This window comes from Charadrius vociferus, unplaced genomic scaffold (assembly GCF_000708025.1).
Source record: "Charadrius vociferus isolate BGI_N301 unplaced genomic scaffold, ASM70802v2 scaffold776, whole genome shotgun sequence".
NCBI lineage: Eukaryota > Metazoa > Chordata > Aves > Charadriiformes > Charadriidae > Charadrius > Charadrius vociferus.
Genome location: NW_009648775.1, coordinates 1,203,823 through 1,228,153, shown reverse-complemented (window position 1 = coordinate 1,228,153; position 24,331 = coordinate 1,203,823). Strand labels below are relative to the sequence as shown.

At 43.7% G+C, this 24,331-nt stretch overlaps 1 protein-coding gene across 1 annotated transcript in view; it reads right to left on the bottom strand.

Annotated features, from left to right (window-relative positions):
- Positions 1–400: 400 nt before the first annotated feature.
- The window catches only part of FBXW8 (F-box and WD repeat domain containing 8), a 63,525-nt gene continuing 39,594 nt past the window's right edge, over positions 401–24,331 (bottom strand). The window contains exons 6-11 of the mRNA XM_009886742.1: positions 19,896–20,092; positions 17,813–18,022; positions 7,353–7,480; positions 3,551–3,724; positions 1,718–1,834; positions 401–587 (exon numbers count right to left, since the gene is read on the bottom strand). Of these exons, the coding sequence (XP_009885044.1) occupies positions 443–587; positions 1,718–1,834; positions 3,551–3,724; positions 7,353–7,480; positions 17,813–18,022; positions 19,896–20,092 (971 nt within the window). The 3' untranslated portion in view covers positions 401–442. The remainder of the gene's footprint in view (positions 588–1,717; positions 1,835–3,550; positions 3,725–7,352; positions 7,481–17,812; positions 18,023–19,895; positions 20,093–24,331) is intronic.

Below are 24,331 nucleotides of genomic sequence, written 5' to 3'. Positions count from 1 at the left end.
CTTTCCCTCTCAGGACAGTCACGAACCCCGCAACGTGCTCCCAGCCTCCCACCACCTCAGCAGTTTGCCACTCGGGGCTCTTGCTTCCTGACCGTGTCCTCTGCCAAGATGGGATCAGCAGCGTGTTTCCCACAAGCAGCAAGAAGGAACATTTTTTGTTTACACTTAAGTGTACTGTTTTCCTTCGCTCTTCAGTCTCTCTGTTCCACCACAGCGGACCTTTGAACCTTTGCGCAGCAACATATTTTAGCGACACGCTCGAGGGCGGCCATACCCTCTGTTCTGGTTCATATCCCCAAGTCGTCGGCAAACGGTCAGCCGGTTTGACGCACCTGCAGCCAACGCCATCTTTTTGGCGCTTGTCCCTTGTGGATCTCCTTTTTGCCTTTGGCCACGTAGTTGGCAGAGGGCTGGACGCCAGAAGCCAAGTAAAGTGAGTTACCTAAATGTTATCATAGGGAACCGCGAGGCCAATGTTGAAGTTGTAACCAGTCACTTCATCGTAGGAAGATCGGCAAATAGGAAGGACGCTTTCTACAGCCAACTGGTCCACTGAGAACTCGTAGGCATAAATGATTCCTCGATGCCTGTACAAAACACAACCAGGACACACCATTTTGCCTTAAATTACATATTTCAACAGGGGATGCAAGCGAAGTTAGGGATTGCCATAAAGGATGAAAACTCAGTGCTTCAGAAGCTGAATATAAAACCCCATCCCTTCAGCACTCTGTGCTGTTTTAAGAGCGAGAACTCCCTCCTCCCTCACAGAATCACAGAATGGTCAGGGTTGGAAGGGACCTCTGGAGATCATCTAGTCCAACCCCCCTGCCAGAGCAGGGTCACCTACAACAGGTTGCACAGGACGGCGTCCAGGAGGGTTTGGAATGTCTCCAGAGTGGGAGACTCCACCACCTCTCTGGGCAGCCTGTGCCACTGCTCCACTACCCTCAAAGTAAAGAAGTTCCTTCTCATGTTAAGATGGAACTTCCTATGTTCAAGTTTATGCCCATTACCCCTCGTCCTATCACTGGGCGCCACTGAAAAAAGACTGCTCCCATCCCCCTGGCATCCTCCCGTTAAGTATTTGTAAGTATTAATAAGATCCCCCCTCAATCTTCTTTTCTCGAGACTAAAGAGACCCAAGTCCCTCAGCCTTTCCTCATATGAGAGATTCTCCTTCCAGGGACCCCACCAAGCCCTGGAAACGAACGGTGATTCATTCACTTCAGCAATGCAGAGACATGACTGTCATCTGCTGAAACATTTCTAATCTATTCAGGAAGGGGGAAGATAAGTACATTGTAGTTTGATAGTTCAATTAGATATGCTAACAGCCACCTGAGATGCAAATACCAAAACCTGCAGTTTAAATACCAGTAGTTTTCCTTTAGGAGAAGGCATTGTTACCAATATTTAGAGCAAGGAAAGGGCTGCATTCCCTGTCTGGCTTCAGTGGCCTTTATATTCCCTTGCTGAAAAAGAAATGGTTTGTTGGGGTTTTTTTTGTGCTCAGAAGTAAATAAAGGGCCAATTCATCAATGGTTTTGAAAGCCTTACCTTTAAACTTGTTTTATTTTATTTTTTAGATGCTATACCTTCTCTATTACTGCTCTGGATCATGACTCAAGTGCTTGGTGTGCCACTTTAAAATAGATAATAAAGCAGATCTTTGCACAGTGCCAAAAATCCTATCCTTCAGAGCTGGCTTACTCACTTGCGGTGTGCAGTAAGGTCATCATCGGTGATGCTGGCGCCTCGGGGAGTTTTGTCATCGGGGATGTTTGCAGTGATGAGGCTATGAGAATTAAACCATACGTGGCGGACTGGATGCCTGAAAAATATCCCACAGCACTGTGTGAGATGCCACCTGCATCAGACTCCTAAAATCCAAGTGCAGTAAAGGAATCACTCTAGATTAAAGAAGAATTCATTTAAATCAGCGCCCTCTCTATGGCCAGAGCCTGGGAACCTGCACCTTTGGCTCTTCTCCTCCTGTCTGGAGCAAACAAACACAGCTTTTATCCCCATCTAGTGGGCTGTTACCAGAACACACGTGGAGGCCAGAAAATATTTGAGACGCTTGGCAGCACACGAGCTGCAAGGGATCCGGGTTGCCTGCTTGCTTCGCTGCTTTAAGGACTGCAGCAGCACACTCCTGGGAAGAGCAGGATGCTTCCCAAAGCGAAGGGATGAGGACACCCAGGACCCCCACGCTCCCACCCCCAAGCACTGAGCTGAGCTATGGCTGACTGAGAAATGCACTGTACGGCACAAGCTAAGAGGTCTGGTGGTCTTTCCTTTTCCTCTCACTAACCCTGAACCACTTTAACAGCATTTACTGTTGAAGTAGGAGTAACTTTTCGTCTCGGATTAAGCCGGCTCATCTCCACGACCCTAACGTGGCTCCTGTTGTCTCCCTTTGTTTCTGCCCTCTCTTTCCATTCATGACACTGGGCTGCTGGCACGGAGAACACCATGCACACCTTCTTATCTAGGGAGGCCTTTCTATATAAACAGTATTTTAAATGTTTAATCTACTAGTTTCACTTTTAGTACACCCCCAAAGCTCAGCAGATCTGCGCAGCCTGCCCTCCCCTCCTTGGCACGCTCATTAGTGCTGCTCCAGGAGACAATCAATGCAATATTGTCCTTAATGCATCAGCCGCATCACAACGGGCTTTATAATTCACAGGGTCAAAAGAGAAGGAGATAACTGCTATTAATCAATGACAGCTCTAGCTTGAACTTCTCTGACTGTAAATACCTCATCTAGCTCCTCTTTAGGGAAGATGCATTAAAAAAAAAAATAAAATCAGGATTTATCTGTTCATTTTATCACAGGTATCACTCAGACTCACAAGGGGCTAAATCCGTGAGGTCTTCATTCAGACAAAGACTCCCGGGACTTGTGCCTTGATCAGGAAATCATCATTTGGCTGTGGCAACTAAGAGTCTTCCGTCAACTCCAGGATACTGATCTCTGCCTGTACTCTCAGTACTGTACCACTTGTGCTTTCAGTACAAACTGGTATTTTAATATTTCTATGAGTTTAAATACCAGCCTGGCTTTGATCGTTACTGCTAAGGGAACGCATGACTGAGGTGAACAGAAACACAGGTATTGTGTGAGGAAACAGCAGAGACAGCCGGAACCAGTCACTCTGAAGACAACAGCCAGGAGTCCAGCGTTTGAAATCCAAGGCTCGGTGAAGTAAATACGGGCTGGGGCAGGGAGAAGACACTAACTGAACTTCACAGACAATCCAGGAGAAACAATTTCCCCGCTCCCTTACGCCGACTGAAGCACTCTCTTTAACTAATGAGTAAAAAGCCTCCGACAGCTAAAGGGCACACACAGAAACACGCACAAGACTCCAGGTGGGGAGGCAATCTGTTCCCAAATCACATGAAAACTAACAGAACTCTCAGAAGCTTTAGACACAGGCATGCCATCGTTTTGGTCCTGGATCATCCCATTCCCACATTCCTCCTGTCAGCCAGATCCAACAAACACCCCTGCAATAGGGCCCCGGGCAGACAAAATTACCTGGCATGCATCTCCCAGAGTTTGGTGCCCATCCGTTGGTCCCACACACAGACCAAGCCCTCTTCTCCTCCGCTGACGATCTTCCAGTCATCCATCTGGACCGCAGACACTCCTAACTGGTGGGCATAGAGGGAGCACAAAGATTCACTTTTGCGGAGATCGAACACCCTGACCCTAAACAAAAGCAAATAAAGAACAGATAAAACCAGCTGTGGATCTGCAGCCTGCGGGTTCTGAAAGCACAAGTACTTTTGGGGTTATGAGAATACGGTCCAGGACAGCAGCAGTCCCACAGCCACTACAGGGCCAGAAACCCAATACGGTTGACAATTTTCACCGCTGAATTGTCACTCCGACTTCTAATATCTCACATTTTTTGAGGCAGACTTCTCCTACTGTACAGGACCTCTCTGTCTCTTAACAAGACAAGTGAAATTTGGAGAAAGCTCCTCTATCTGTGCCACCCAAAACATCAGCAATGCCATGAGGCATAAAGTACCATGTTTAGGGCATACTGCTAACGCATCCTACCCCTTGGCACCTCACCTGCATCCACTATGGCCACGGGGTAATATGATTATGAGGGTCAAGGAAAGAACTGTTATTACAAAGACTGAAGAAGGGACTAAATGTGTGGCAATTCAAGAGACGAGCCAAGGGAATCATCGGTTTACACGCTTGAGTTATTCACCAACATTGAAACAAAGCTATCCACAAGCACCCAACCAGTATCTCTTCTGAAAAGATTTCAAAAACACCACCAGTGACTGTGGGCAGCTTTTAGGTACATCTGATCTTTCAGAAATTACTGAACGCTCGGACAAGGCATTTTGAAGCGAAACTTTATCAAAGACCAGGCTACGCCTAATGAAGCGGAACTGCAGAAAAAGAGCTTAGATTTCAACCACTGCAACAAGTCCTCAAAACCAGCTAAAGCTGATGGTGTTAAGTTTTAAATCCAGTACATATCACAAAGGAGTATGGGGTTTGATCCTTATATATCAAGATTAAGAGATAAAGCAAAGTACATAAGCGAGTAAAAAATGCAGCAAGTGAAAACAGAAGTAAAAGGAAAATACTGATCTCAGATTTGAAGAGAAGCCAGAGAAAGTTCCTCCCAGCTGATGGCTATCAAGAACGAAACCATCAGGTACACATTAATTCCAGAAAAGGCCAAAATACACTTGTTCCAACACATTAACTGTACTGTATTCCACACCCCTGCTACGATCCTAATGGCGTTGCATGTCATTCCTTTTCCTTTTTCAAATGGAGATTGCATCATATGATTTTACAAATAACACATTTCAGCAACTGAAATAAAAGGCAACAGAACAGTCCAAAACTCCAACAGAGCAACATCCATCTGACATGTCGAAAAACATGCTGGAACAGAGCGAGGAGCACGCTTTGTGTGGCTCTGCACTCACCCTTAGGAAAACCCCACCACAACAGTTGCTGATGGCGAAAAGGACTTCTTGCTTCCTCCAACTCCAGCAGAGAGGAGCTTTGGCTACATATTAGAGCTGTGCTTTGGGTAAGGATGGGCTATTTTGGAAGTGTTCGCACCCACCGCTCTCCCCGTCTCACTGCATGTGTTCCGCACGGCAATCAAAGCTTCTTCTGTTTGGTAAGCACAGTTGGAAACGAAGATCTGATTGTGTCCTGGTTATTTCATTAGCGAGGGCCCAGGTTTCAGGCAGGTGTCCATTCTGGCACACCCTTGGAAGAATTAGAGGCATACTTGAGTTGTTTAGATGTGCTTTAAAAAAAGAAGGGGGAAAGCATTTTGCAAATCTAATGTGATGCTCTAACGCAGATCTGGCACGACCTGCCGTCTCCTGCCTCAGCAGCTGGGCTCAGTGGGAGCACATCAGATTCAACCGAGCTCAAGGGAGCCGTCAGGAAGGTGTTCTCATGACAAAGCTTTGTCTCTCCTGGTAGACTATCTTAGAAGCTCACTTGCTTTCAGGAAGGCACGGCATACATGTTTTGATTCACACCTTTCAGCGCTGGTACACACTGGGCTTGTCACGTGTTTGCTTTCCCAGCGCCATGCACCATCTCAGGTGGACCAAGAAAAAGGCTGCTGGGGTGCAGTGCGTCAGCACACGCTCCCTCTCATCACACCTCTTGCCAGTGTGAAGCACAGCTAAGTAATCAAATACATGAGCAACGCTTCAGGAGTAATTTTTTTTGATGGAAAGAGATTTTATGGGCCCTACCAAAACCAATTTCACTTCAACGGGGTGGTCTGTGTTACTTTTCAAAATCACTGCTTTGAATAAGAGAGTAGCATATACTAGTGAAAATGGGAAAGTGCTGTATTTAATTCCAGCAATACGTTTCCCCGCTGACCATCAGCAGTTTGAACCCCCAGGGCAAGGTCCCTGTTTAGTACACGTGCTCCGTGACGGGGCTAGGGAGGTTCAAGCCGCATCCCACCTGCGTATGCCCAGCACCTATTGACACCCTTCCCGCAGCACCACGTGAGGAACTGACCTCTGAGGTACACCCGGTCTTGTCTCCTGGATGCCAAACTTACTTGCTGAACTACTGATGCCACACTTCTTCCTGTTTTGGTGCCGGCCAACCTGAACTCAGTCAATACTTGAGCTGGAAAACTGAAAAGCTTTCTGGAGGGGGAAGGCACAGACATTTCCTCTAGTATGAAGGGAGTGAATTTCAATCTCACCTAAGGGATATCAATTTTATCTATTCTCCCATTGTTGCGCAAGAGATCAAAATTGGAGGTTGTTTTTATTGGGGTGCTTTGGAAAATCAAGTATCTGCTTTTAGAGGAAAAAAAACCCTCCCAAGGATTCAATTACACCTGTCAAACTTCAAATATTTCCTTTATTCCTTTTGCTGAGAAAGTGCGAGGTTCGCTTGCGCTGCCTATTCACCGAGAAGGGGAAAAAAAAAAAGCCGTTTGACAAAATAATCATTTTTGCAAGCTGCTGCACTGGCGGGACAGAGGTCTGGGATTTGGCAAAGGGAAGTATCCGCCTTACAATCTGATACCCACCACCACACCAGACCACCACCTGCAGCCCAGTGCCCAGTGCAGAAAGGAGGAGGGAAGGAACAGGGAGCCATTAGAGACTGGCTCCTCGCCATCCCACATCTCCTTTGGTGCACTGGATCAGACCCCACAAATAACTAGCCAAAAAAAGAAAACCTAAAAATTGGACTCAAAGGGTCTTTTTAAGCACTTTAATCCTTTTGCACTGACTGTTCCCAGCGCGTCCATTCCTGGCACCAGATATTGTGCGGGGAAAATCCTACTCCCCAAGCCAAGGAGTTAAAGAGAAAGCTGCTAATCAGCTAAATAGAAGCTGGAATCTGTTCATATGAAAGTCTCTTTTTTTTTTTTGTCACCTGAGGGACAACACAGTGTTCCGAAATACACTCTTGACATCATTTGGCAGACGGACCCATCTCATCCTACATGATTCATCCCTTAGGTTATTTTTTTAATATCAGAAAGTGAGCTTTTAAATGCCAAACTAATTTTGCGGGTGGTGGTGGGGAAGTGGAAGATATTCCAAGTGGTCTCGCTGGGCTGTACACCAACTGCGTCCACCAAATGGCTTAAAAAGAAAGTCTTCCCATGGAGCTTTCTGAAACAAAGCAAACTGGCAGCCACATCCAACTATTACCTAATATTTTGTTCCTGAAGTTCACGCAGGCTGCATTTGAAACATTAGAGGAGAAACAAATTCTAGCAGGTCCAGCTGTAGGACAGCAGGACAGGAAGTCAGATAATTTGAGATGGGTTACAGCTCTTGGTAGTACCTACCTTCTGTCTTTATTGCCTGTAACAAGCATGTTTGGAGGACTGTTCTGGAGGTTGACACACGTAAAGTCACCCAACGAGTTGCCCATCTTCTTCAGACACTGACTTGTTTCCAGATTGTACAGAAGAATCTGGCAGAAAGAGAACAAACACCGGCTAAACGTAGCACGAGCACAACAGTTACATTTTGCTGCAGCATAAAGCAGAGCAGTTATTCCCATCAGAGATGCTCTGCAGGACTCGTTTCTCAATACTCTAATGCATAACCAAGATACAGATCTACCCCTATCAAGAAGAACAACAACCCGGTCTCAAAAATCAGGAAATATAGTTTCCCGATGGAATCCATCGAGCAGCAGGGATGCGATGCTCTTGCGACCGGTATGGGTATAGCTGTCGGGCAGGCAAAGCAAGCCATACAAGATTTTCTCCAGGTCAAATTTTTAAGGCTTACGTGGAAAAAGCAAACAGTTTCTTCAGCAATTTTAACATTTGAAAGACAGAATCAACATTTAGAAGGTTTAGACAGATGGACTGTGCAAGAAAGATTCAATCAAATACAGCAAAAACTGAAGAGCAGAACCGAAGACTGACTCAGCGCTGACAAGCCCTGCCGATAGCTTTTGTACAGATCATGCGGCAGGAACAGATTAAGAGAAATATTACATCTGAAGTGGCAGTTCAGATGGGAAAGGAACAAAAACAACTCTGATTTTAAGCAACATCCAAGACGATTCGACCAGAGCCTGGGAGAGAGGTACGAGTTGTTTTCTGCCTATTCACACTCCTCTCCACTGCGCAGGAATCAGTTTAATCACGTCCACTGTCTTTCCTGTGTGGCCAGATGAGATTTATCTATTTGGGCCTTTCAATTTCGGAGAGCAAGTATTTTTAGAAGCAGAAGAACATACTGGTCAAAGCCCAGTGGAGCTCAGCGCAGTGCCTGTTTTTATGTAACTTCATAAACATTATTAAATTTCATGGTGATGCTCCTTTAATTTAAAAGAAACCTATGACCATGAAAAGAGTAACGGTAGTTAAAACATCAGAAAAAAAACCCTTATGGCTTCCATGGCAACATCAGCATGGCTATGTCAATGTCACATCAATATTCTTAATTTCTATTTTCCTGATTATATCCACACGCAGGTTAATAAATATTACACCATCAGTACCTGTTATTTCAGCATTTGCCAAAACAGCCACAGTGATGCTGCCTGGCCTTTTCCTTCCTATCCGTGCAACTTCAGGAAGCATCTGAAAGGTTGAATTAAGAGAGGAGAGGGTCGTTTTGTGATGGATGCCTCCAGGCACCCAAATGAACCTTTAAAAATCTCCAGGAATACCGCAAAGGACGGCAGGGTTTTTCCACCTGCTGCTTCTCCCAACTAACCAGGTTGGTAGTCAGACGTATCACCAGCTCCCTATTAGAATCAACACATTCAGACCCAACTGCTTCAGTTGCTTATAATATTTATCATCTCCCAAGCAGTTCCCTTTCCCAGCCTTGTCTCTGTGAAACTATCTGCCTGAAATCCCAGTCTTTAGCATGTAACTTTTCATCCTTAAGGCCCCAAAACCAAAAGCCGTTTTACCCAAGCTCTGTAAAGCAAGACAGACTCGACCTTTGCAGGGAGATTTAGGACATAAAAGTTGCTAAAAAAATTAATCTAAGCTTCCATACCTACCAAAAAGTTGCTACAAACTGCATGAAAATGTTAGTCTTCAAGGTTAAAACCAATTTACAGCCTGTTCTCACTTGCAGCACAGCTTCCAACGGCTCACTAACCAAACCCAGAGATAATGACATTCTGGCAAAGGTACTTTGTGTGGTTTTCAGTGCGAAGGAAATTAATATCTGTGCCTGGCAACCAAATTTCTCCTTGGAAAGTTCTGAACAAAAGACAAAGTCAATAAACCGCTGAATTCAACTTACAAACAATAAACAATCGGGTCAAGAGCGCCGTATTCCAGCTCCCAGTCGAGCCTCCGAACCAGCCCTTCCCAGCTGCACGCTAACGCTCCGGAGAGGAGAGGGCCAAACGCAGCTTTCTCAAAAGTCCCCTGGGGCTAATACTTAAAGTGAACATCCATAAACTATTAATTTATCTAAATGACCATAGCTCCCATCTATCCTATAAACATACGATACATACTTGAAAATTCAGTTACGGCCACGAAAGACTATCATGAAAAACTGCTTCCACGTAGCATTTAATGGTTTCCGGAGCAAATATTACACATTCTCCTGCTTGCAGTCTCAATTTTAGACCTGTGGCAATCCTCATACGTAGGTCGCACCAGTCGAAAAATTATGTATTTCTCCTCACGTAACTTATAGATGGCCACCAATTTAAAGTGTTCGCATCTAAGAATGAGAATCTGTAATAAAAATAAAGGTTCAGATCCAAAAAACTGGAAGAAAAGCTTTTGTCTTATCTTCTCCTACCCCCTCCAGTTCCTTCTCTTCTCACATCAGTCTCCATTCTTTTAAAGGCTGTTGGGTTGGTTTGTGGTGTTTTTTTTTAAATTTTATAATGCACACATGTATTTCGAGTCAATTAGCCCTATAATTGGAAGAAAGATTCTCTTTGTGATTTTTGCTATCCAGGTTTTACCGATCTTTAAATTCGGCTTCTGTCTTGAGCAATTTTATGGTCTGCAAATGAATTCCAAAACCTTATCCTGACAAACAGATAGGTAAAGAGACAAAAAACTCAGAATGCTTTTTAAAGTCTGAATGACACTTCCTTGAAGACCGGGGTTTTAAAAGCATACCGACGACAATTTTGAAGTTGCTAGAACACTTCTGATGAGCTCTCCTGTAATATCCCAAGGCAACATGGATTTTCTTCACAAAGGCCAAGGAGAAAGAATGAAAATACCTGGTCAATAGGGACTTGAAATAAGGGCCTGTATGTTAAAGGGCAGATAAAGCATAAGATCTTTAGGAGGTTTATAATCCTATAATGCACACTGCAAAGGGATTACCCTTTTAAAGATATTTATAATCCTATAATGGACACCCAAGACCAGTGACCTAATAGGTACCGAACGGAAGGTAAGCGAACCAAGAGCATTTGGGTGTGAAATGAAGCACCCTGGGATAACACACTAACGAGCAGCCCTTCCCCCAGTGGGACCTGGGGGACACAAGGGAGGAAAAGCATTAAATACTCTGTGCAGATGTATCAGGATCTAAGGCACAAAATAAAAAGTGTTACCTATTAACATTGTTCAAATGAAAAACTCTAAGTTATTGGATAAGAGCCAAGCAATCTCCCAGAATGCTTAATAATTCAACAAGCCCGAAATAGCCAGAGTACCTTTACCATTATGTTTAGTTAAAGACCACAGAGATTAGAAAACACATTATCCATCTCAGAGGCGATTCTTTCCATGTTACAAGTCCCTTAACGACCTTTACCATCTCTCCCTCTCTCTCTCTCTCTTTTAATAAGGCTGAGCAAATGGGACTTCATTTTATCCGATTGCCACAGACTAGTGGTATTAATTATTCATGCTCGTACTCTCTCTTTTGTTAAGGCAGTGCATTAGACTAATTTCCCCTCTTTACTGTGCGAGTTGGGCAAGTCTCAACCTGTGGCCACCGTTCTGGGCTAGACGCGCCGAGAAGCTGGCAAATTCACCAGCCCAGGCAGAGGAAGAAAGGAAAAGTTACTGTACTTCAGGAAACAGCGGGTACGGGGAACTCTCTTTAAATGCTGTCCAAGAACTCAGGAAAGAAGACTAAATTAATTCACAAAGAATGAAAGTCTCCGCAGCCAGAATAGCTAAGCTGCGAGCTTTGTTACATCTTGCAGCTAAGTGAGGTCAAGCATGGTCGATGTACTCTGGTTGAGATACTTCCAAGAAAAACCAAGGAACTGAAGGAAATGCTGTTGATGGAACTCTTCCATGCATGTCCAATACCCCAGCAGGTGTTTTGGGATCCTGTGTTGTTGGAGATGTCTTTTTTTGGATGGAACATTAAAACAACAAATCCCCAAGCACTTGTTATCAAAGAGCCTGTGGTACTTTCAACAAGAGCAGGGGTGTTCAACCCACTGTCCTGGCTGAAAGCCAGCAGACAACTGCTTCGCGAAATAGCTCCTTTCCCTCTGCAATCGCGTTTCTGCTTCTTGTCAGGAGTTACCACATCGCACGGCTAGTGAAAACCGAGCTGTCTCTCAGAACCGGGCAAAACACTCCGTATGTACGGAATATTTAATTCTTATTTAGACGAAGCATTGAATGGAGCATCATAAAATATTAGCAAAAAGTACATCATGAAACCACACTCAAAACCTACATCCTTTTCCTCACTGAATAACACACAGGATACATTACAGAATCCCTTTCTCAGGAAGAACCATCTAGGAGAGAGGTTTTAACTGTCATTTCAGAGACAGAAGATCAAAACAAAAAAATCTGAGGTGCTCAAAGATGCAGAGGAACAAGAAGCAAGATTGGGAACAGAATTTGCATTTATTTTCAGATTATGTTTCTCCACCTTTCCTTCTGCCCATCACTCTGCCAAGCAGAAAAAAAAAAAAAAAAAAAAAACGTTGCCTAAATACACACAAATATTGCCAACAAAAGAAAGGGTTGTGAAATTTCAAGTCCACCACGAATAAAAGGGGGATCTGGTTTTTGCTCAGGTCAAACCCATTCAATTCAAAGGGTATCTATAAAAGCAATAAGGTTATTTCAACATGCATTTGCGGCAGAAGTCATCAAATCAAGTACAACATATGGTACACAACACTGCAAGTTTGAATTTTATTTCTAAAAGGATGTGGAAAAAAAATATTTTCAAAGTTTACAAGCCCCAGGGGCACAGTTTCCCAGTGCAAATGTATTGAATCGCCTACTGTAAATATGGCACATAACACTGCAACAGCAACAAAAAAAATTTGACTATTAACAAATGCAAGGTCAGCATATTGATACTTGTACACAGAGATAAGTGTTCTGGCTCCATAAATTTGAAGATGAGCTAAGATTTAAAAGGAGCAGCTGAGGGAGACAGACAGACAATCAGAGAGAAAGAAAAAGAGTAAATCATACACAAAACAGCCAGTAAAAAAAAAATAAATAAAAAAAGCAGTTAATATACATGAATAATGGATGTTTGATTTAAAAGCAGTTTACTCCAATATGATGTAATTTTTGACAATCAGCCAGAGAGACTATTTTGCAAGTTCTTGCCAGATATAAGTCATTGTGTAAAGCTGGTAACACAACCGTTTCTCCGAGCATGTGGAAAATCGACTTTCATGCCATCCGAAAGGTGACTTTACACTGGCAAACGAGAACTCTCATTTCGCATGCGCTGAGCTGCACCAAGCAGCCTCAAGCAATGCTTAAAGACCCACACAGAGGACTGCAAAAAATAAAAGAGGCTAAACAGCTTGCAGCGAATCCGGCAGCTAAAAAGAACCAGCCGTACGCACTACCCGGTCCTCCAAACATCTACACCTGCCGTAAAAGTTACACGTGAAGCTAAAGCTGAGCGTAGTGTGGTTTTTCCTTTCAAGTTTTCATCTGCCTGGAGTTACAAAGGAAGGCTCCAAGCTGGTAGGAAGAAGCAGAGCCAAGCGTTGTGCAGGCAGGCAGCGCGCAAGCTTTGGGAACGTCGTTCTGCCAAGGCACCTGCAGCCCCTGGTGTTCCAGCACTGGACACTGCCCGGGACCGCGCTGCCAGCGGCCGGGGCTCTGCCAGCCTCGGCGGGCTTGTGATGTGGACAGATGTCTGCTAGGAGGTCACCAGGCTCATTTAACTGGTGGCTGAAGACTGATGGAAGAGTCCAGGTACCCAGAGAGGAGAGGATATGATGTTTACTCACTAAAAAGAAAAAGCCCGAGCCCTAGCCCAGAAACACATTTTCCCTAACCTAAGGATAGGACAGGGAAAAGGAAAGCAAGGTAATCCTTAAAAACTGAAGGGATTCTCTTGGTTTCACAGATTATCGCCTTGAATACTCACGGCACATCCTAGCAGCTGCATTTTCAAAACCTGAGACTCCTACCGTCTCAGCCGTGCCAATTTTGAGGTATTCACATTAATGTAGAAATAGGGGAGGGGAAAGCAGAATGTCATTAACGTGAGCCAATACAAACAGGACTCTTCTATTTATTTTTTTAAACTTGCAAAATTATTTCTGGTCATTTACAAGCACAGAAATAACAATACGGATGATCGTTACCTTTCAGCAAGAGAGAGGTTGATCGACACATCACACAAAATTTAGGCAAGGAAAACTTCTGCTCTCTCAGCTGGACTGTATTTCTTGCCGTGCCTGGCTTGTAAGTTCAGCCCCTCAGGAAGAGTTCTGTCTCTCCAACAACGGCACCAAAAAGTTTATAAAGAACAAAGTATTTACAATACCTTTTACCTTTCAAAGACCTGCTACCACCCTACTGTCCTACAGCTCCCCAGAGAGAAACGTCTGAGCAAGTCCCACACATTCAAGTTCAGTCACCAGTAAGAGCTGCCCTTCTACTGGTATGAAAACAAGAGTTTATAAAGATCAATTTATTGAATATTAGACTATTTACAAGGGTCACAGTAGTTAAAAAAAAATATGAAAAGAACCTTTTTTAAATGAGAAAAACCTAGATACAAAATTGAAGTCTTTGGAACTCCATGAGAAATGGAGACGTTACAACACCAGAAAAGAAAATGCAAGCTTGCTAGTTCCCAAAGAGAAGAATTTTGGTTAAAATAAGGTGCAAGAAAGATGTAACAGCTTATACAAAACAGCTGTGACCTAAAAACGTCATACAAGAGAGACTGTAGAGTACGAAATTCAATTTAAAAGATTATTTTAAAATCTGTAATTTAATTTTTTTTTCAGTTAATATTAGTTTATAACATCCATTTCAAGCGTTTAATTCTACCGGATACACTCACATTAGCACGCAGTTGAAGAACTCTGTGGAAACACTAAATACAGGAGCAAAACTGGGCAGTATTTCCATCGCTGATGAGAAGAGACAGGTGATGTTGAACACCCTTCATCCAGTACAAGCCAATCACCATCTCGAAACAGATGAAAGAGCGACAGCAGAACAACCAACTCCCCAGACCCCAGACATCCGATCTCAACCCATCCAGCCTTCTGTTTCTAAGTTGGAGGCTCTAAAATCAGGACTGTCCTCCCTTCACTCCTCTCTTCCCCATCTACCTGTTTGGAAACAAGGTTCAAGTTTGTGCACAAAGCAACGAAAACCGCAGACATACTCTGAACTGCGCCTTATAACGCACGTAACGTAAAAAGAGTTCTTCAGCTGCATGAGTTTAAAATAAAATTCTCTTCTATGCTATACGAAGTTTCTTTGGTGGAAAAAGAAAGGCCAGGTTGGACGGGGCTCTGAGCAACCTGATCTAGTTGAAGACGTTCATGGCAGTGGGGCTGGAACTAGATGACCTTCAAAGGTCCCTTCCAACTCAAACCATTCTATGATGTTATGATAAAAGAAAACCCCAAATCCTCCCATGTTGAGTATCTTCTATCGCTGTTGAATAAGTTAAAAAATTTCAACTAAATTTTAAATACAGGAGAAAGTTGGGTTTGGGTTTTTTCTACCCCAAGAGAATAAAGCATCTATAAATTTCACAGGAATAATCCACAAGCAGAAGAGAGCTCACCTGAAGCTACAGTAGGAGACCAGACTTACTTGACAGCAGACGGTCCATTCAGGGAAGCTTATAAATATACCAACTGTGAGAAAAGCTTCAGTCAGCTCCCACAATCAGCGAGATAATTGCATCAGAAACCAGATGACGTTAATCCTGACAGTTACAGTGCCACCTGTTTAAGAGGTTTATATCCTGACATGAAGAGGGCCAGAGCCAGCTCTAGTTTAAATCTGTGGGTTTAGTTTTACACACAATGCTCAAACCCCAAATTCAAACGTGTGAATGCCAAGATTTTGTAATGCTGCTGCTGTGTCGAGATCACGGGTCTCCAAACCGCATGACACAGGGTAATATGTTATTCGCTAGACACCATCCTTCAAGGCACGTCCACTGGATGTCCCGGGCACCGCTTTAGGTTGAAGGGGAAAGCCAGGGTTAGGGTTTTCCCTGCGGTTCATTACCTGGTCTATGTTATTACCCGTGTACGAGCCTAGATGGGAACACAGATCTCAGCATTTCAAGAATTTGGATTTTTTTTTTAAAAAAAAAACATTCCATATTGAGTTAATACAGCTGAAATAAACCTTACCAAAGAAACTTCTCTTAGCTTCACGTAAAACAAAGAGCTCCAGGAGCACTAAACAGACTAAGTTTCAAGAAACAGTATCATACTTGGGTTGTCTGATGCTTAATGAAGTGAAAGTTGAACTTCTCACAGGTTAAGTATTTATACTCTCCCCTCCCTCCTGCACGGATGTCTGTCATCTACAGCAGGCAAGTCTATGCCACAGATTTGATGTTTTTCTCCTTTCCAATATAAAAGTTCCTACAAAATTTATGCCTCAGATCTCCACTCTGCTGTCAAATTTGGTTAAAATTAGGCAATGATTAAAAAAAGAGAGAGAAAAAGATGGTTTCCCTAACTCTATTTTCATCAGAAAGCAGGTTACTTAGTCAGTGGCATTAGGATTGTGAGCTTACACTAAGGAAAACAAAAAATAAAAATATATCTCTCAGGCAAAACAAAGAAAACCCCAAAGTGAGAAGAAACACAGCTTTCCCACTACAGCGACACAGCCAGCCGTGAGCAGGGCTGGAATTCTTCCTCGTTACGTTTCTGAGATCGAAAGCTCTCCTAAAGACAGATTGTCAACTTGTGACCAGTGTAATCAGCCAATGCGAAGTCCCTTCACGTCTGCGCGAGGCGAATAATTATCATAATAGACATTAGTAATTAATTTCCGGCGTGATGTCAGCTGGTGCGGCAATGCCAAGCAAGCGTCCTTGTCAAACACACCCCAGCCGTCTGGACGACTTCAGTCCCATCTCCCTGATTAGGATGCGCGCTGATGCACTGCTTAATACGATCTGCCATCAAATGCCAAATAGTTCAGAACTAAATTAGGAAATATGTCCGGCTTTACAGAGTGATGCTCGGGGGCCTAAGTAGATTTCTCTGTTCCTTTACGAGGCACAAAGGCGATCACCGATGTAATGCCCCCGAATGAGGCAATCTTACCTTCTAACCTCCCACCTCTGTAGGGAAAAGAAATGGATTAAAACAGCAAAGGAATTAATAAAGACAGCACGGCCTCGCAGCATCTTTCAACCCTAGAGGTATTTATGGTGGCCTCAGCATTTCCCCGGTGAACGTGAATTTTAAGGGGAAATTAGATGCAGCTGGACACATTTATTCCTAACACAGAGGTAGTCCTAAACAAAGCTTTCCTGTTCTAGTCGCTTGCCAAAGAAAACGCTGCATTTTTACACTGCAGACCACAGCTCCTTTCATCTGGGTGCTCACCTCCTGCTTCTTTCTCCACCTGCCTGAAGCATTCTCCTTCCCACTTTGCTGATAGCCCATCACATGCCTGAAGTATAACCACAAAAAATGGAATGAAATTCGTGAGTTTAAGTTAGGGAAGGTGCAGGAAAGGGACAGAAACTCTTCTCAAAGCATGTGGAAACAGGTCTTTCCGCAGCTTGGTCCCTGCCCTGGAGTAAGTGGGGATGTGATCTGTGAGCAGGCTACCTGGGATCTCTGGTGGGATTCTAAGCCCCTCCAAAATACAATTATTTATGCTACCTATTTAGGTTTGCAAGCCCAAAATAGCCCCTCCTGCAAGCAGAGGAGTTTGAGAACAGCTACATTAGAACCATGCCTCAGCCACAAGTCTTCAGCAGGGTTACAAGAGCAGTCCGGTTTGGATCTACTCTGCCACTGCTAAAAGCAGCAGAATGTGTCACTCAGGGGCTTGAAACCTACGATTATCATTCAGCTTCCTTTAATACAATAGTCACACCACCCTCACCAAATTGTAAGGAACTTCAAATACTCAAGTGCACAAAAAATAGAAGCATCCTCCTAAGGCTGCACATCTGCATGTACAAAACTTAACACGCTGCTCAGGATGTCCTCATCAGAAAGGTTAAGGGACGCTTCAGCTTTTTGGGAAAGGGGTTGTCTACTGGGCTTTAGGGTTGTTCTGTTGTGGGGTTGTTTGGGTTTTTTTTTTGAGACGAGTTCCCCCTAGAGGACCACGGACGCAGCATCCAGCTGAATGTGCTGGGACTCGCTGAGGAGCGGAGAACACAAAGTATTTATAGTGAACCCAGTTAGCTGAACAGTAATCCCTGACTTCAGCCCACTAGAACAACACTAATACAAGCATCAGATTATTGCCTTGAAAGAGCGTCTTTCCTCTGCTGTCAAAAGCTGACTAGCAGGGAAGGAAATGGCCAGCAGCATGAGATCTGATTTCCTTTGTTAATTATGAAGGTGTAAAAATCTTACCAAAACCAAAAAAAAATTAAATACCTGGTTGGGCTCATTCAATAACCAGCCAAAGGTTTTGACCCCAAAGGCTGCTTCATGAGCTGACACATCGAGACACGTGACGGGCTGACCATAGACAGAATGGAGAATTTTGCCGGGATCTTCTGCTTTCAGGAGATAGACAATGTCTTCTGCAGCTGCTACTGTCACTGGACTCCCCGTAACATCTGGAACCAGATTAAGGAAGTTGACCTAAAAGAAGCAGACTTTTTACTCTTATTACAGCCAAAAACTCTTTTACATCACTACAGCCACACGCTAAACTGAGCAAACTACTGATGTGTGGTTATCGGCTATCTTGAGTCATCCCAGTTATGGATTCATTTCAGACAAAGACCAAGTATCCATCTTATTTCTGAGCTTTTGCAAGTTTAGCTCCTATGATGAAATCTAGCTCACAGTCTTTAGAATGAGCCCAGTTAAACTAATCAGAACCCATTATAACAGAACACACCAAAATGTGATGTTGAAGAAAGGAGCAAGACTTAATGCACTCATTCAGATGAAGAACACAAAACAAAAATCGTGGCTAGAACGTGAACATGGTGCTCCAGAAGAGGCAACACATTCATGCAACTAACATGGAGTAGTTGCTGCTGCAATCATGCATATATACCCTAAATCAACAGAAAAGTCATCACATGACTCAAGGACAGCCCAAGTATCACCTCCCCTACCTTCTGTCACAAGACCAGAATGACATTGCTTTTCCCATTTCATAGAATCATAAGAGACTCATAGAATGGTTTGGGTTGGAAAGGACCTTAAAGATCACCTCGTTCCCCCCCCCTGCCCCGGGCAGGGCCACCTCCCACCAGCCCAGGTTGCTCCAAGCCCCGTCCAACCTGGCCTTGAACACCTCCAGGGATGGGGCAGCCACAGCTTCTCGGGGCAACCTGCCCCAGGGGCTCACCACCCCCACAGGCAACTATTTCTTCTTCATCTCTTATCTAAATCTCCCCTCTTCCAGTTTGAAACCATCACCCCTCATCCCACTGCTCCCCCCCCCAATCAGGAGTCCCTCCCCAGCTCTCCTGGAGCCCCTTTAGGCACTGGAAGGGGCTCGAAGGTCTCCCCAGAGCCTTCTCCTCTCCAGGCTGAACACCCCCAAGACGCTGCTGTAAAGTCTCACCACGGGAAGGGTTTAAACCCCTGAACAGCACAGCTGATTTCTAACCCAGCCTTAGAAGAGAACGTGGTGTCCTGAGTGTCTGTCTGTCACATGTGGCAAAGAGACATTTCACAGCAAGCAAGACTCAAGAGTAAAATGGATCCACATAGAATGGAGCAGGTGGTGGCGTTTTAACATTTTTATGGAGAAACCTCTTAAAAATAAACAAAATCCCCAAACATTTAAATATTGTAAGACTGACTTAGGTTTGAAAAAGGGGATTAATTAGGAGCGGTTTAAATCACAACTTCATTCCCATTAGCTGAGCAGTAGCTTCCTGCAATAGGAGCGAAGCTGCAAGACTCAATTTATTCCTACGCACTTCCTTACCCTTTGAAAAAAAAAAAAAAAGCTGATATTCTGAGACATAATAAAACTTCAGAGAATGGAACAGCTTTTGATTTTTAATTAAAATAGTCTCAAAACTTCAGTGACAGAAGGTGCAACCCAAAGAAGCTGCACAACTAGTTACAGCTTCACAAGTGATACTATTAGCTCGTCTGCAATATCCTGCCTCAGAATTAATCAGATAGCGTTGATCTGGAATGAGACCTTGAGTTTTAGCTCCAATTCTACGCGAGAAAACTGATTTACAAAATGAGCCAACTTAGTTTAATGTTGACAAAAAAATAATTAAAAACAGCCAACCTCCTGCACCATATGGACTTCGATTCATTTTCACTCGTAGCTAAAGCCAGCATTTCACCCTTGCTCTTCGGCGATGAAAGGCTCATCCATTAACCTGCTCCAAAATCGTAGCCTCTAGCTCATAATGCTGTTATCTAGTTCAGGCAACACTCTCGTAAGATTTTTACAAGATCCCTCTTAACTGTACCGAAAATAATTAGTGGATCGGGAGCTCCTGGAATGAAGCTGAGCAGCCTGGAGACTCACCAATTTCTGGATTTCAAATGTTTCTGTAGTTTGCCAGAATCCTCTGTCATTAGGGCTTTCCACTTTGACCTCGAAGCCAGATGCCGTTGCTACCGTTGCACCCTCTGAAGCAAGAGCTAAAGCCTGTATCCTCTGATTGTGCTGGTAACGATGGACTGGCTCCCGCCCGAACATCAGGCTCCACACGCTGATGGTTCCTGTGTACACAAAAACCATAAACGCTACGCTTTACCTTCGAATTTAACAAAACTTTAAAAGATCATTTTAGGTGTAAGCTTAAAAGCATTCTAACGGAAAACATTAATATCCAGAAAAGAGACTGCAGGGCAGGAAACCAGACCTTCGGGACGCAGCACAGCACCACATAACAGGTTCAGAGGAAACTTTCCAAAATGCTGTGCTCGGGCATTAGAGGCTCTGTTGCCCTCTGTAAGTAATTCCTAATTTTTGACTTTCAGATAACATTGGTATCTCCCTTGAGGAGGACTGTTCGACTTCTCTCACATTTCCACCTCTGGAGAGGATCAGACAAACAGATACGTAAATTCTTCTTCTACTACATACTTGCCCTCAATTACCACAAAAAGTAGCGAGGAAGAACTCAGGCTCAAATTTAAGTCCCTCTGCTGCACACCGAAAAGTTTTAAAGCGAAGAATCTGAAGCTGTGCACACGCAGCGATCAGGTCAGGGATTTTCATACCACTCTCAACAGTTTACAACCAGCAGCAAAGCTCCTAATCCCGACACTCGGGGAAAAAACAGAGAATGAAGCAGAGTTCAAAATGCTAAAGAACACAAATCCCAAAGAATACAAGAGCGTAAGCCAAAAGACAATACATTTGCAATTGCATTTTTTCCCAGCATAGATCACCGATACTCTAGTTGAAAGCATGGTACATTAAAGCAATGATCTGAATAAGAGCAACCTGAAGCAATCGGGAGTGTATTACAGAACAGAAGGGCCAGACGGAATCGGAGACTTCTGGGCCACCTTTGCACTGAATTAAGGGAGAAGCAATCTTCAGACGTGATAGACAGGGCTGGAGAAGCCTTCCTTCTGCTTGAGCGTGGCCATTAATGATGAAATGATTAATGGTAGCTATTCCTTCAAAAGGAGACATAAAAGCTCTGACAGACAGCTGTGGAGGGGCACCAATGCCAGTTTGCAAACACTCCTCCCGCGTCCCAAAGGAGGTGAAGCAAGAGTGTGGTAATGAAACTGCACATAGTGAAATGGTATCTAAATGAGTTTAAATTGATTTATGTTCGCTTTTGTAAAGATTATTTGGTATCTGGAAAGTGCTACCAATGTGAAATAATGCAGATAATCCTTAAGATCCCTGTCTAATGGCACTCCCACTGAATATTTATATTCCTCGCCATGGGAATGAGTACCATAATGGGGACCATTTTTGTTTTATTAGGGATGCATATTTAAATTAATCTGCTATTTGCCTAAACAATTAGCCGCCTCTGTTTGTTTACACAAAGCCAAAACTGCAATTAGGCTTCCATCAAAAAGATAAGTCCCGACTAAAACTGTCCCGATGGAGTCATAAGGGCTCAGAGCAGAACTTCCCAAAATTACTTCTTAGCATAATGGTAATTATGTTAATTGCTTAAAAGGTAAATAACTGCTGAACTGGTTTTGAAAAACAGAACGCTAGCTCACAGCACACGCACTTACGCTTAAAACCAGTTAACAAATACAAATGGACAGCACAGGCTACAATTCCCTCCGCAGCCGGGTCTGCCCCACGCCAAGGCGCAGCAGCGGCAGTGTTTCTGTGCCTGCCCAGCGAGCCCTCGGCTCCAAACTAAAACAAAGGGAAGGGGTGAAGTCTCACCTCCGGACGGCTCATTTAAACAAGCAAACAAACAAACACCAACGATAAAAGATCGCAGCGATATCAGATCGCAGGTGTTAGAACCGGACTTTTTCATCAGACGAGGAATATTGCTGCCAAGCTCCTGCGGGCAGGAGTATTTTCAACGGGTTGGTTTTTTTTTTGCAGAACATTTATCCCAATTATAGACCACTTTTACAAAGGGGAAAAGGAAGCTGATTTGCTTTCAGTGAAGTCTTTTGTTTACACATCTTTGTGATGAGCATTTCACTGTTTTTAACGGAGTGTATTTAATGTAATAAAGTTCTGCAAAATAATACAAAAATATTCAAGTCAAACAACCTTCTTCTGACCACGCGAGCATACTGGGGAACCCAGAATTCACAGTTCTGCTTCCAAATTTGGGCAACAAAGCCCAAATTATTATAATTACTGCATCTCAAAAACCACAAATAGAGAAGACGGCGAAAACGGCCCACGCAATAGTACAATCAGCTCAAGACAGGTCCTTTTTTTTTTTTAACCAGATGTTCAATAGCAAAATCTCTTCAAAATATCTAAAAATTTTATCAGGCATATACAGCGTGTGCAACACCTGATGCACGATACAGTGGTGAAAACCTCCCTGGTAATATCAAAACCACAAGTGACTTGTAAGGCCACAAGTTAACATCTGTTCAATGAAGCACAACATGAGGAGTAAAAAGGAGAGTTGAAAAGGAACATAAAGAGCAAGAAAAACACTATTTTCTTTCATTAGGACGAACCACAATTTGCTGGCAAAAGGATGGCTCATCCCCCTTGCTTCTCCCTTCCTCCAAAAGAGTGGACAATTCCGGGTGTACATCCTCCATCATCGGAAGCTTCAATCGCTGCGTGCACAGACCTTCTGTGGAACTGCACTATTGTCAAAACAGGTCTACGCATTCACGCGTGACAGCAGGAAAACATTATCAAGTTTTACATCGAAAAAGCAAACATGCCGCTGTATTTATCAATAGGTAAAGCTTCTAGTAGGTCTGAAAGCTCTACTCAGAGTATTCTGTATTCTATTGCAGAAACACCAAAATGTATTTATTAGCGGGCAAGCCTTTGCAACAGTCAATCATGTTTGTGTAAGAGCAAAAAAAAAAAAAGCCACTATTACAGTTAAAGTTATTTGTACGGCAACATAAAAAAAAATTAGGCGTAAGATTTACCAGTGCAGATGAGATCACTACTTTCCACAGTCTATCTTCCTGCCTCCAGCAGTGCCCAATACTTCATTTCCAAAGCGGTATCTTTGGTAAGGTCAAGTTAAGGTTGCAAGCATACAGTATCTTTTTTTTTTCTTTTTTTTTTTTTAAATACTGTAATCTTAAAAGTGTTAGAAAGTCATTAAATCAAAATTATAAGCAATACTTTCACAGCATGCCAAAATCTGCCCCACAATTGAGATTATTCCAATTGAACTCTAACAATAACTCCTCAAATCGATTTAGGCTTTAGAGCTTGCTTGTGTTTGATCTTGGCTCAAGGAGAAGAATTAAGTGCAAGAAGTTGATGAAGACGGCATAATTGCAGACACTTGACATTACAGTCATTGTACCAGTCTTCTTGTTTATCACTTCGGCCCACATTGTACAAAGAATTTCAGTTTTTAATTTCTAATCCAATATATTTCTGAAATGCGGCCTGATGGCAGGTCCGTTTATTGCGATTCCCTCTGGACTGGAAGGGATTTGGATAAAACATTTAACTATGAGACTATTGTGCCTTACACAGTGCACTGCTGATCCTGACCGTACTCCGGTTTTCGTAGGCATCAGCCAGTCTGACGCACCTCTTGCTATATCGAAGGTGAATGGCTGGAAGCTGCTCTCCATTAAGAGTGCCCATCTCTAGTACATCCCGCTCTTCGCAGCTGGGAGCACAAAAGACATCCTGCAAAAGCAACTGGTTTTTACATCTGTTTTCACATAGGTTTCTCTCTGGTATAAAAGGCAACACTTTTGCCAGAAAAAAAAAAGTATCTCTTTTCCTATGAAATACTGTCATCCTGCAAGAGGGAAAGGCAGCATAAACACAGGGCAAAAATTGTTAAATCACATTTGTAAATATTATAGTGGCTGCGTTTGCTAACGTAATACCGCGTGTCAGAGCTCCTTCTAAGAGCTGGCCGCAGCGGAGGGCAGCTGCCCGCCAGTGCTCCCTGCTAACAGCGAACCCTTGGGCTACGCCGAGGGAGGGCCGCGTTTCGGTGCAGAAGATCCTACGCTCAGATCCTAATGACCCATTACATCAGCTCTTCCATGTTTAAGACGGTATGACTAGCAGTTGCTGCCAGCTTTAGAGAAGACACAGAGCAATCTACGTGGGCATTATCTGCCAAAAAAAAAGCAAAGACAGAATTTTGTATATGCTAGAGCAGGGAATCATAGAGTGGTTTGGGTTGGAAAAGACCTTAAAGCTCATCTCCTTCCAAACCCCCTGCCCCGGGCACGGCCACCTCCCCCCAGCCCAGGTTGCTCCGAGCCCCGTCCAACCTGGCCTTGAACACCTCCAGGGATGGGGCAGCCACAGCTTCTCGGGGCAACCTGCCCCAGGGG